Genomic DNA, 12,938 nt, shown 5'->3' with positions numbered 1-12,938 from the left:
TTCTGCCTCCTTCCCCGACTTCTAGCAGACCCCCCCCCCCCCACTTCTTATCTGTTCCATAGTGCAGGCTGTTGGTAAGCTTTGGTGCTAAGGAAATTCGAGAATCCCTGATCCATTGTTCTCCGAGGTGCCTCCAGCCTCTTATATCCTCAGAGTCATTGCTAAGCCATCTGCTGGTGCAAATCACCTCCGTGTGTATTTTAGAGGAATGGGGAGAAGGCACTGAAGGCTGCAGGGACTGCGAGAGCAAAGGCACTGAGGTGAGCGGGGCATCTGTGGGGGCAGTAAGACCAACCTGGCTGCAGAGGGCCTGCCTGGGCGCTGGGGATGGAGGGGGTGGGTGCAATAGGGCTTCTCTTCCCTGACAGCATGACAACTGGACAATGCGGGCACAAATCACTCTGGGCCATGTGACAGGGACAGCGAAATCCACCAGGAGCTGCCTCACCTTTGCCCATCTAGGGAAACTGCCCCACTCTCCCTCCCCCCCCACCCCTCCTTCTTCTTCCTCGCCTCTCGCTTCATCTACCCCAACTCCGTGGCCCTCCCCGCCCCCACTCTCCCCAGTTCCAGGCCCTCACACAGTGGCCTAGTGACCCAAAGGCATCTTGGACCCCAGCCCGCGCCACACCCACCATCCAGTCCGGGCAGCACCGTCCTCCGCATGGCCAGGACCAGGCCCAGGGGCGAGCCAAAGAGGAAGAAGTCGGACACCTCAAAATCCAAGCGGCCCAGGCTGACCTCGGGGAGCTGGGGCCCCCCGGCCGCAGGGGGCTCAGCCTCATCCTTCAGCACGCTCGAGTGGATGCTGGCCGAGGGAGGAAGACAGGGGAGCGCAGGTTAGGGGAGGACCAAGCACGGGGGGTGAGCACTTAGCAGAGCAGCCTGAGGTCCGCGGTGCAGCGCCCAGCCCTCCATCTCTGGGGCGGGGCTCAGACCCGGAGTCCACTTGATGGATCACCAACACGAGTTGGCGACCATCTCAGCATCCAACACCAAGGCCTGGCCAACATTTGGGTAAGGCAGCAGTCAGCCAACTTTTCCTGTAAAGGGCCAGATGGTAAATATTTCAGACTTCGGGGGCCATGTGGCCTCCATCACATCTACGTAACTCAACTCTGCCACGTGGCACACCGGCAGCCACAGGCGCTACTTGAACAAACACGCGTGGCCATGATCCAGTCAAACTTTCTTCACTAAAATGGACTGAGCACCTGAAAACCTAAGCCCCCTGCGCATTGGCAGGTCTGCCCCGTCATACTGGTCTTGTGATGGCCACACTGTGAATTCCTGCCCTGTCCAGAAGAGAAGCCCGGCCTGGCCAGACAGCTGGGTGACATCAGTTCTGCCAGGATGAGGGCTTTCATGGTAACTCATGTTCCAGGCAACTCACAGACACAGATGCAAACAGCTTGGTCTTCCCTCCCCTCCAGCCCACAAAGGAAGCTGAGCTTAAAGAGAAAAACATGAGACACACAGAATTCCAGCCGTTCCCATCCCAGGTGCCCGTTGCCCCAAAGACTTCAAGTTGATGTTTAGCCACAGACCCAGAGTGAGCTGCTGAGAATGGGCAGAAAACTGGGGACCTCCCTGACCTTCCAGCTGCATTTAGGTACTGCTCGGGGTTTAAGAAAGTCCAGCAGGATCGCATGATCTATGAATCCATTAACAGAATGCAAATTCTACTAAAATACTCAAGTTGGAGGAGAAAGGGAATCTTAGAAATGACAGTCGAAATAATGTGTGCCAGTCCCCCATCCCCTGTGGGCGAGGGTCCGGGCAGTTGAATCTGCATCCCCACACGCCCCCCGCCTCTCGCAGTGTGAGCATCTTGCAGTGAGGATGACCACCTGGTGTTTAACAATTCGTGTCTCATGTACAGCATGGTCCCGAAACACACACCAGCTACGTAACTGCCAGAGAAACAGCCATCTGTCCCTACACCAGAAGGAAGAGCTGGCTTTGTTGGACCAGCTATCGAGAGCCTCCAGCTTCACGTCACTCTCCAAATTTGGGGCTTCCTTAAAGGATTTTTCAAGGATGAACCAGAAATGGTATGATTTTACCTTGCAACCTGACTTGAAATGTAGCTGCTTTTCTAAAGAATAATCTTTCAGAGGGGCTTTAAATATGATTTGAATATGCGGAGCCTTTGACCTAATAATTCTTCCTCCAAGAATCCATCTGAATGAAATAACCCCAATATATATATATATATAAATATTTATGCACAAAGATGTTTCTGGAGTGCTGTTTATAATTGCAAAGAACTGGAAAAAGCCGAAGTGTCCAGTTACTGGGACTAAGTAAGATGTCATCCATTCACTCAAAAAAATATTTTAAAGAATATTTACCAAGTATTTTTAATTATATGGGGAAAAGACCACAATATAAGAGGGGTTTTTAAAGTAAAACTATAGGCAAAGCATGTAAAAAATATACTGCAAGGAAATACTCCAAAGTCAGCAGTGGTGAGAGGATACATTTTCCAAATGTTGTGATGACCTCATGCTACTTACCATTTGGGTAGAAAAGAAGGAGGGAGGATGGGAGGAGAGAATTGAGGAGAGAGGGAAGAAGAAAAGAGGCGTTCCTTCCCATTTGGATCTATGTTCAATACCCATTTGAATCCTGAATAAATGTACAGGTAATTCATTTAGCCAGTGTCTGTTAACATGCCTCTTCTAGAAAGTTAAAGGGTGGGCAGTTCCATGGAGGGACCCGGCTGGCCTTTGAATGAGAGTGCATTGGTGCTGGGCACTGGGAGACCAACTCTCCAGTAACTGGCTGTGTGATCCCTGGAAAGTTCCTAACCTCCTTGGCCTCTGCTGCCCCATCTGAGAAATACCAAGAACACAATACTAAGAGATACAAAACACACCTACATCTGTTCTTTCACCAGATTCTTAAGACCATCAGTGAAGTCGGCTGAAGCGCAGCATCTACTCTCTTGGTGAGACCGACTGCCCCCATCTCTCTGCAAGCTGGGGAGTGGGGCGGGCACAGCGTGCAGGGTCCCGGGTCTTGGCGCAGGGTCCGTGGGGAATGGCCTTGGTCCCAGCATTTCAGTGCTGGTCCCTTCCCCCCACCCCGATGCAAGGGCCTGGGAGTCACAGGTCTCCCAGATGACTCTGGGCCGAGGTCCTGTCCGCCTGGACGCTTTGCTGGAAGGCAGCAGGCACAGGGAGCGGTTACCTTGATAGGAAGGCGTGATGCTGGGTGATGGCCTCGCAGTCATAGGTGGAGGAGTCGCTCTGTTTCCGTGGCAATGGCCTCTTGGGTTCTTCATCCTCCAGCGCGCTGGAGACATCAATGCTGCTCTTGCTGAGCCGCTTGCTGCTGGCCAGGCTGCACTCCTCCTCCACCACCGCCGGGGTGTCCTTTGGGGCCGAGCAGAGGACAGGAGGACACTTCAGTCACCGGAGACTCTGGGGCCCCGCCTCCTCCCCCAGCACAAATGAACCCCTTTCTCCTACGGTGTGAGAGGCAGTACTTCTTCCAAAAGGGGCATGGGAGCCACAGCACAGTAACGGTGGGATTTTAGGCACAGGGCTGTCCCCCAAGTCCAAAGGGCTCGGCAATCCAGCGGGACTCTGGACAGCCGTCTAGGGACCAAACCCGGCATGAGTCCTCTCTGGGCTTCAGTTTCTTCACCTGTATTAATAACCTCCCACTACTCTTGCAGGACTGTGATACGATACCTTGTAACGTGGATGTCACAGCACAAACATGAAAAGCTAACACTGCTCCCCCAGGAGAGGCCCTGTTCCCCTGGGGCCGGGGCTGGGGCTCCCAAGGACAGACCCTCCCCCATTCCCACTCTCTGGCCCGCACCTGGGTGCTGCTGACGCTCCCCTTCCGGCTGCTGCTGCCAGGGCTGTCACCTGAGGGCCCCGCGCTGTAGCAGATGGCATCGAAGGCCAGGAGGCCCCCCACACAGTCCCCGATGAGACACACCTGGAGAAGGCAGAGCTGGGACCGCAGGCCTGCCCACTGCCACCCCCCCACTCCACACCCAGCCAGAGCGTGGGTCGCCTGTCCGCGGGGGAACAAGGAGCCTGTCCCAGGGAGGCACTGAGAGTCCCAACAGGGGGATGGGAGGGTCAGCCTGAGGACGGGAAGCAGGCTACAGTCAGGGGTCAGACTTGGGCCACAGATCGGCTTGGGCTGAAAATCAGAACTCAGATGTTGGCCTCAGTTTTTCTATCTGTAAAATGAGGATAAACCCGAAGACCTCAAAAGCCTCTTTGGATCTCAGAAGCTAGGGCTCCAGGGCACCCTGGTCTAGATCCTTCTGGACGACCCCAGCCTCTCTCCAGGCAGGGACCAGGACGGGGAGGCGAGGGCAGGCTGTCCTACCTGCCCACTGAAGCCAATCCCATCGGGGGATTTGAGGAACTCCGTGTACACGTGGTTGGCTCGCTCGATGACGGTGGCAACTGCATCCTGGTACTGCGGGGAGGAGATGGCCAACAGGGGCAGGGCGGCCAGAGGGACGTGGTCCTGGCTGTTGCTGAGACAGCCCTCATCGTGGCTGTAGGGACTCAGGCTGCAGACAGGGGGCCAAGGTAAGCCCAGCCGGGCAAAAGAGAGCACATGCCGGCCAGGAACTGGGCGTTCGGCTCGGGGACTCTTCAGCAGGACCCGGGCAGGAGCCGGACGAGACAAAGCACAGGCAATGGGGTGGGGGTGGAGGGAGGGGCAAGCCTCTGCTGAATCCCCTGTATGTCCATCCCGTGCCAGCCATGATGTGGGCCCTGTGTCTCTTATGACAGCAGTGCTCTCTGCCCTTTTCTGTGTGGCCTCAAAGGACACCCCAGTTATGGAGGAAGCCTCTGGTGTGGATCAGGGTGGGGACATGTCATCATGGCAGACTTCCTGGAGGAGGTGAGGTTTGAACTAGGCCTCAAGAAAGGCTTTAGGGAAGCTAGAAGGGAGGTGATAGGGCGTGCCAGGCATGGGTATCACACATTGGCCACAGCTTGGAGGTGGGCACGCAGCTGCACGCATGATATCGTGTCCATCTTTCTGGGGAGAGGATCCAGAGCCATCAAGGGCTTTGCAGAAAGGTCTGTGACCCCAGAAAGGACTAAGAGAGCCTGTCCTACAGCACCACCCCTACCAGTGGATTGATCCTCAGCCGGTGCGTGGGCCCCTCACTTCCTGCCTCCCTCTCTCTGGGCAGCTCAGCCCCATCAGGGACCAGCTCCCAGCTGCCTGTGCCTGCCCGCACCCCACCCGTCCTACCTCTGTCCCCTGGGGCATCGGACCCAGCTGGCCGGGAGGGACAACAGAGGGAGGGACTGTACGTCCCCTCCCCAGAGCCTTCCCCTGTAGTCCAAGCTCAGGTTGACCCAGGGCCCAACAGGGACCTGACAGAAACTGGGGAAGGTGACAGGGCTCAGGGCACCCTGAGCAGGAGGCAGGGACCTCATGGTGTGCCAGGCGGGCCCAACAGCCATTCCTCATCTCCAAAAGAAACACAAATTAGAGGAAACAGCCCTCAATTGCAGCTGGAGAGATTTTAATTAGCTGAGAAAGACCTCCTTCCCAGCAGTGATTAGGGGTGATCGATGGCCCGGGTAAGGAGCTGCCTGGGGGAGAGCTAGGCTTCCTCCCGCTGTCCCCTCCAGTGGATGCCGGGCCATTCGTCTTCCTGGAGATCAGGCCTGGGCTGGGTGACCCAGCTCTGGAGGTCAGATGTCCTGGGGGAGAGGGGGGTAGGGGTGGGGAGTCCTGAGATTGATGATGAAGGAACACAATTAACTCCGACTATTGGCAGTGACGGACAGAGCCTTCTTTCAGCTCTGCTTCCCAAACCTGCTGCAGAGCAAAAGCCTGGAGGAAGTCAGGATGCAGATTCTAAGGCTCCTCCCCTCCGGACTCAGCCGACCCAGGGGGAGGCCCGACCGCCTAGCAGTTTAACAAAAATCACACCCGGGATCTGGGCCATTAACCAGGCTGGGGAACTACTCTCCTTCCTGACCGAATCTCCTTCCTTCCAGCTCTGGTTGGGATCTGCCCAGCCCGTGTCCTGGGAACACGGATAAATCTAGAAGGCAGAGGAGACTTTCCTTTCTCTCTCAGAGGGGAGAACTGAGACCCCCACATACCCTCCCCGTGTTCCCCCTGAAGCAGCCGGACGCTGAGCCCCTCTCCTCAGAGCCACACCTGATCCAGAGCACCCACTCCATCCCCCTGGGGAGCTGGCACCAGGCTGGGGATCCCTGTCCACCCTCCCCAAACCCCACATGGATGGGGGCTCCTCTGCAGAAGCTATGAAAGGGGGTGAGGGGCGAGACCGAGGTGCCACTGGCCTCCCTTTCACCCCAGCTGCAGAAAGTTCCCGGCTCCAGGCTCGAGAGCCAGCCGTTTGCCACACAGGCGCTCAGGGTCTTGTCTGCCCATATCACCGCTGAGCAGCCGGGGCTCCCAGCTGACTCCAGGCGCCACCTTCAGCTGGTTCAACAGGGCAGGCATCTGGGGAGCACCTGAGGGAGCCCCCGGGGCCTGGAGCAGTGGGCAGGATCTCCCAAAGCCCCCCAGGTTCTTAGGGCCCCCAGTTTCACTATCTGTCCCGCACCGGTTCCAGGGCAGGTTCGTGAAGAACTAAGCCCTGCAAGCACACTGCCTTATTCCCAGCCAGCAGGGTCCTCTTCTCCTGCCCCGGCCCACTGTCCACCAGCAAGGACAGTGCCTTCTCTCCTACCAGGATGGTGTCGTGAGTCTCAGCTAATCCCCGTGCCCTGCCACGTGCTTCACACGCACTAGCACACAGAATCCTCACAAAAACTCTAGGAGGTGGTTAATACCATGATCATCCCCATTTTACAGATAAGGAAACACACAGGGAGAGGTTAAACAACTTCCCCCAGGTTACACAGCCGGAACTCAAATCCAGGCTGACCGGAGAGCCCACACCCTTAACAGTTTACGCTACTCTCAAAGCACACCCAAAAGTCACCTCCTCCAGGAAGCCTCCCTGGCCCTCTCTCTGAGTGTCCGCAGTGCCCTGTGCCACCTCCATCATAGCACACATCTCTACTGGCTCTTAATTGTGTGGCTCAAGAGTGGGGCTGCCTGGGTTTGACTCCTGGGTCCACGGGCTGCGTAACCCTGGCGACATTGCTTAACCTCTCAATGCCTCAGCTTCCTTGTCTGGGCCAACGAGACCAGGGCCTGTTAAGCACAGGAAGTGGGTCTGAGCGCCACCCAGCCCCGGGCAGAGGAGGATTCGGTGCGCGAGTGTTAATCACTGTGGACTCTAGCTGACCACTTCCCACCGATGATGCTCGTGGTTGATCGGGACCTGACACCCCAGAGAGGCCTAGGCAGGCACCCACCTGCCCACCACGTACCCACGTGGCAGGGGCAGCCCCTCCGCTTCCGCCCCCCACCAACCCCAGCCAGTCCAAACAAGCAGAAAGGGACTCACTTGGAGACGAGTGAGAAAGCCTCAGAGCAGATGGCGGGACAGGGGACGAACTTGATGAGGATGTGGCCCAGGGCTGCGGGGAAGTGGGCGCGCGTGACCTTCTCCAGCACGGAGCTGAAGGTGTGGATGTCGGCCACCTTGCAGGACGGGTCCCCCGAGCCCGTGTCCAGGATGTTCCCCCCGTGCAGCACCAGCAGGAGGACGTGCGTCTTGCAGGAGCGCTGCGGGCAGCCTTCCTAAGAGGGACATCAGTCAGGATAGAGAGAGACAGGCAGTGGGGAGGTGGGGGCAGCGGGCACACAGAGAATCACACACACACAGGGGGACTCTGACGGCGCCTCCTGTGCATTCAGAGTGAGGGGCACAGGCTGCCAGGAGGGCAAGCCCCTCCGTGTTGGGGTGGGAAGAGTCCCAAGAGACTCTTTTTGTTCATACGGGACCCAGAAGCCCAGAGAAGGACAGGGACCAGCACGACGTCACACAGCAAGTCAGATGAAGAGCTGAGTGAAAACTGGGTGGCCTGTCTACCAGCTCGGGGCTCTTCCTGACATCCTGCCCACAGAGGTGGCCCAGACACCCTCAGAAACCCACCTCATTGTCTTCGTGGATCTCGATGCTTCCCTGGGCTGGGAACCTCTGTCTTCTCAAGGAAACCCGGTACAGTTCTCCTGTGGGAGGGACAGAGGACTCAGCATCTCCAGGCCTCCCTCACGGTGATTGGATGTTCCCTGGGCCCAGCTGGCATGAGGCCTGGGCTCCCAGGTGAGCTGGAATGACAGCGTCCCCAGCTCGGGAAGGTCACGCTGCCCAGCCCCTGCCGCCGACAGATACACAACCTGAAACCTTTCTCCTCCTGAAGAAAGGGAGGCCGGGGACTTCCCTGGTGGTGCAGTTGTCAAGAATCCGCCTGCCAATGCAGGGGACACGGGTTTGAGCCCTGGTCCGGGAAGATCCCACATGTCACAGAGCAACTAAGCCCGTGCGCCACAACTACTGAGCCTGCGTGCTGCAACTACTGAAGCCCGTGCACCTAGAGCCCGTGCTCCACAGCAAGAGAAGCCACCGCAATGAGAAGCCTGCACACCCCAACAAAGAGTAGCCCCTGCTCGCCGCAACTAGAGAAAGCCCGCGCGCAGCAACGAAGACCCAACACAGTCAAAAATAAATAAATTTATTTAAAAAAAAAAAAAAAGGAAGAAAAAGAAAGGGAAGCCGGTAGTGTGAGGCCATCATGGATGCTTTCTGTCCCTGAGGCCAGGAGGGGTGTCCCAGAAAGGAACTATTCTGCTCTTCCTCACCAGTAATGAGAGAGCAACAGGACAAATGCCATCTGGTGACTACCAGTTACGGAGGGAAATTGGGCCAAGCATCCCTCTGAAAACAACCAGAGGAGCTGGGTGAAGTATTTTTTAAAAGATCTGTTTGAAGCTCTCCGAGTGACAGCAAGGCCTTAAATTATGGGACCCCGGTCCAGGGAAGGTGGATCCTCCGAGAATCAAGGCCAGCATCCAGGAGCACACTCACCGTCACACACGAGAGTTGGGGTGAAGCCAGCCACTGCCAGGAATGCTTTTCTTGCTTCTCTCGGCTGCCATGTCCTCCTCCAGGAAGCGCTCCTCGGCATCCAGCCCTGGCTGAGCTCTCATTCCTCTAACATGTAAACTACAGCCGTGGACCAAATCTGGCCCGCCGTCTGTTTTTGTAAATAAAGTTTTATTGGGACACAACTGACTTTTTCATTTATGTATTGTCTATGGCTGCTTTTGTGCCACAGCAGCAGAGTTAAGTAATTGCCACAGAGTTCTTACAGCTGGCAAAGCCGAAACTATGGACTATCTGTCTCCTTACAGAACAGTTTATCTGATCTAACACCCGCATTTCTGAATGTCACTGCACTGGACTCTCCGGTGGAGGGGCGCCTCCAAGACATCCAACGGCCCCCTCAAGGCCCACCCGGTGATTCCGGCCACACTGAGCAATCCTCACCACCTCTCCCTTCTCCCCATGAGAAGGACACTATTTTCTCTGTGTTGCTGAACCACAAAGCTAGACTGTGAACCACTTGTTTGCCTTCAAGCGGTTCACCTCTAAAGCAGCCAGTTCTAGACAGGATGGCCCTTTCTCCTTCCCACTCCACCCCACCCCCTTCCACGAGCCTACAGCACCCACTAGGAGTCACATCTGGGGAGGGGCCTTCCCAGGGGCTTTACAGGCAACCCTGCGGTAGGCGTGGGTGAGAGCCCTGGCCAACATGTTTCTAAGTCAACATCTTCTCAGCCACTACTGGCCCCAGGGGAGGGTGCGTGCAAAGAATTCCAAGTGAGAAGCTTTTCTCAGTCAGCAAGTGCCTTTCTGAAATATTCTGTCCTCACAGACACAACCCTGGTCTAAGGGTAACTGCTTTATGAGCTCGGAGCTGCTGCCCACACAGACAGGAAATCGTTTCCCAAATGATGGAGAGGTTTGGCTTGGAGGAGGACAAGAAAAAACTTGTTTTGAGGCCGGACTCTGCCCTGCACTTACTAAGACTCCTTCAGTGGCTCAGACTCTTCTGCCTTAATTCGAACATCCTGTAGACCTTGCCCTGGGCTTGGCTAGAAGAGGTCTGGGCCCTGCTTTCAGGACAGGATTATGCTAAAAGACACCAGTAAATGGCTCAGTTTTATTGAGCACTTATTACATCCCAGGCACAATGAGCTTTACAGGTACCATCTCATCTAGTCCTGTGGTCCTTTTATTATTAGCCCCATTTTACAGATGAGAAAACTGAGGCTCGAACAACCAAGGTCACTTGCCCCAAACCGCACAACTAATAAGACTGAGGGAGCTGCCCCACACTCAGCAGAAGACGATGCTTGACAAAGTGACTCCCCTCCCATCCCCCTGATCTCCACAGCTTCCCAGTGAGGTAGACATGACAATCCCCATTCTGCAGGAGAAAAAACAGGAGCACAAATTGATGTGACACCCTGAAGACTAAAGCCCCTGAGACTTCTTCCCACCTCACGTGAAAGTTCGCTAGTAGGAAACCCCGAGAGTGTCCAGGAGGGAAGCTGAGTGTCGCTTCCCCAGGATGAAGCAACCATACTTCGTGGTGTGTGCAGCCTCATGTGTGCAGCTCTGGGGCAGCTGGACCAGGAGGAACCAGGAGCTGCGCAGAGCTGAGGTCATGGGCGGGGAGCCTGGGAGACCCCTCACTTCTGGGGCTGGGAGAAACCTAGTTGGGACCATGGACTTTGGAGCCAGAATGCCTGAGTACAAATCTACGCTCTTACCAGCTGTGTGCCCTATGTCTCAGTTTCCTCATCTGGAATATGGGCATAATAATAGCAGCTACCTCACAGAGTGGTGATGAGGATAAATGAGCCCATATATACAAAGTGCTTAGGACAGGGCCTGGAACATGGTAAGTGCTATATAAGTGTTAGTAGTTTATTATTATTATTATTATTACTATTATCCAGGGTGCATTGGGGGGCACGGAGCCAGGGCCACAGCTGACACAATGGGGCCAGAAGCTGATGGGGACATCACCGCCTCCACACTCCTGCCCTGCCCCCAAGTCCCTCCCTAAGCCCTGGCAGCCTCCCCAGCCTCACTGGGCTGGATGTCTGCTTGCAGTGTGATTACAGAATTAAATGCTGTGATTGCCACAAATTACCATAGTGAGGCTATAAATAAGTCGCAGGGAAGACATGAGGGTCCTGCCATCTCCTGGGCACCATGTCCTCCAGTAGGTGGGGACTGCATCCTGCACCCTCAGTGATTACACAGACTGAGAGCACCCGCATCCTTGATCTTCCCGTGGCCAGCTCCCTTGGGGCCCACGTGATGCCCTGGGCATCAAATCCGCGCTGCGTCCTGGCCACAAATGATGCTGAGGCAGCTCCAGGCTCAGTGGAGATGGGAGACCAGCAGGGCTGTCCTCAGCATGGCTCACTCCTTCCCTAGACAAGGGGAAGAGTCCGGCCTCCCATGCTGTTTGAAGACGGAGACTTGCTTCCTTTTAATGCACAAAAGCCAGAAATGTTTTGCTCTGGAAGATGGAGGAGGGGAGACCTCACCTGCCAGATCTGGATTCTGGCCCCTTGAGAGCTGACTAACAGGACCAGAGTTTCCCCATCTCAGTCTTAGAAGAGGTCTCTGTAGACCAACAGAAAGGCAGCCTAGAACCCATCTGCCAGTACCTTGCCCACAAGGGTTCTGCTCTTCTAAGAACCAGACATTCCCACCACAATGATTGAGGCCACTGGCTCTGACTCACCCACAAGACACAACTCTTTCACTCTTCCATGCCTTTGCTCATGCTGAGCCCTCTGCCTGGGAAGCCCTTCCTCCCTCTGCAGACTAGCAAACTCCTACCTAACCTACGAACCTGCTCAATTGTCACCACCTCTGGAAAGCTTTCTCAGATCTACTCAGGCAGAGATGGTTATCTCACAGGGTGCCTGGCTGGGCCTGGCTTGCTGCCATGAGATTACTTGTCTAATTTCCTCATCAGACTGTGGACCCCTTGAGAGAAAGGCTTACCAGTCAGTGGTCAGGACCTAGCATGACATTTCTGTGAAAGCCTATTGCAAGTGAAGATCCCAGGGTACACGTGACCCATGAGACATCTCTATGCCGTCAAACCCCCAGGAGAAATTGGGACCAGGGGAGCATCGTCCACCACGAGGCACATTTCTTGAAAGTCCCCAGGGAAAGTGGCATCAGGGAACCTCTGGGAATTCTAGAGCATCCTGGCCGGGGCCTTATCACTCTGCCCCTAGAGGCTTCCCCAGAGCCTCTGGTGACAAGAGTTGCTGGCAGGGGTTCCTGGGTGGTGAGGAGCCACATTCCAGGGGCCCCAGGACCTCATATCAGGCTGCCTGTTTCTTCCCACTTCCTGTTCATTTCTGTTTGCATGGCGCTATTCAGGCTGGGTCCCTGCCGTGCCCAGATCTGGGGCGGGGTGAGACCACAACTGTTTTTGTGACAATGTTTTGTGACAAGCTCTGAGGCAGGCCAGCTACTGCAACGCCTGCTCCCAGCACCCCTGCCAGCCCTGGCACGAGGACACCCAGCTCACCGTGCCTCCTCCTGCCAGCTGAAGAATAGAGGTTATTTTTGCTTAATCACATCCTTGGAAAGGCGCAAATCATGATCATCCCTTCTAATTACCAATGTGCTACACTCCTCTCAAGACAAAAGCCAAGGTCGTCACCCACGCACTCGGCACCCTAAGCAAAGCATCACCCAGTTTGGCCAAAGACTCCATCTCCCTTGCCACCCGCCACTGGGACCCACAAGGAGTGGATGCTGGGGGTGCCCCCAGGCTAAAGCTGACCCCTCAATTTTACCCTCCATTCTACCAGCCCTGGCAGTCGCCCCACCTCTCTTAGTCACTCCTGGGGTCAACTGAGCAGAGCTGGGCCCAGCTTGAGGCCACATGGCACGTCCTGAGACGTATCTGCAGAAGTATCTAATCCTTTAGAGCACATGGAAGCACGTGCATAGGCAAACA

The 12,938-nt window shown here is 55.8% G+C and overlaps 1 protein-coding gene across 1 annotated transcript in view; it reads right to left on the bottom strand.

The window, feature by feature from the left end:
* PITPNM3 (PITPNM family member 3) overlaps window positions 1-12,938 on the bottom strand; it is an 89,370-nt gene that overhangs the window by 19,758 nt on the left and 56,674 nt on the right. Inside the window, exons 5-10 of the mRNA XM_036838148.1 lie at window positions 8,027-8,103; window positions 7,436-7,671; window positions 4,360-4,549; window positions 3,835-3,957; window positions 3,196-3,380; window positions 636-808 (exon numbers count right to left, since the gene is read on the bottom strand). Of these exons, the coding sequence (XP_036694043.1) occupies window positions 636-808; window positions 3,196-3,380; window positions 3,835-3,957; window positions 4,360-4,549; window positions 7,436-7,671; window positions 8,027-8,103 (984 nt within the window). The remainder of the gene's footprint in view (window positions 1-635; window positions 809-3,195; window positions 3,381-3,834; window positions 3,958-4,359; window positions 4,550-7,435; window positions 7,672-8,026; window positions 8,104-12,938) is intronic.

The sequence above is a fragment of the Balaenoptera musculus genome, chromosome 20 (genome assembly GCF_009873245.2).
Source record: "Balaenoptera musculus isolate JJ_BM4_2016_0621 chromosome 20, mBalMus1.pri.v3, whole genome shotgun sequence".
In the NCBI taxonomy this organism is placed as follows: Eukaryota; Metazoa; Chordata; class Mammalia; order Artiodactyla; family Balaenopteridae; genus Balaenoptera; species Balaenoptera musculus.
Note: the sequence above shows the minus strand (reverse complement) of the source record. Positions and strands in the feature narration are given on the sequence as shown.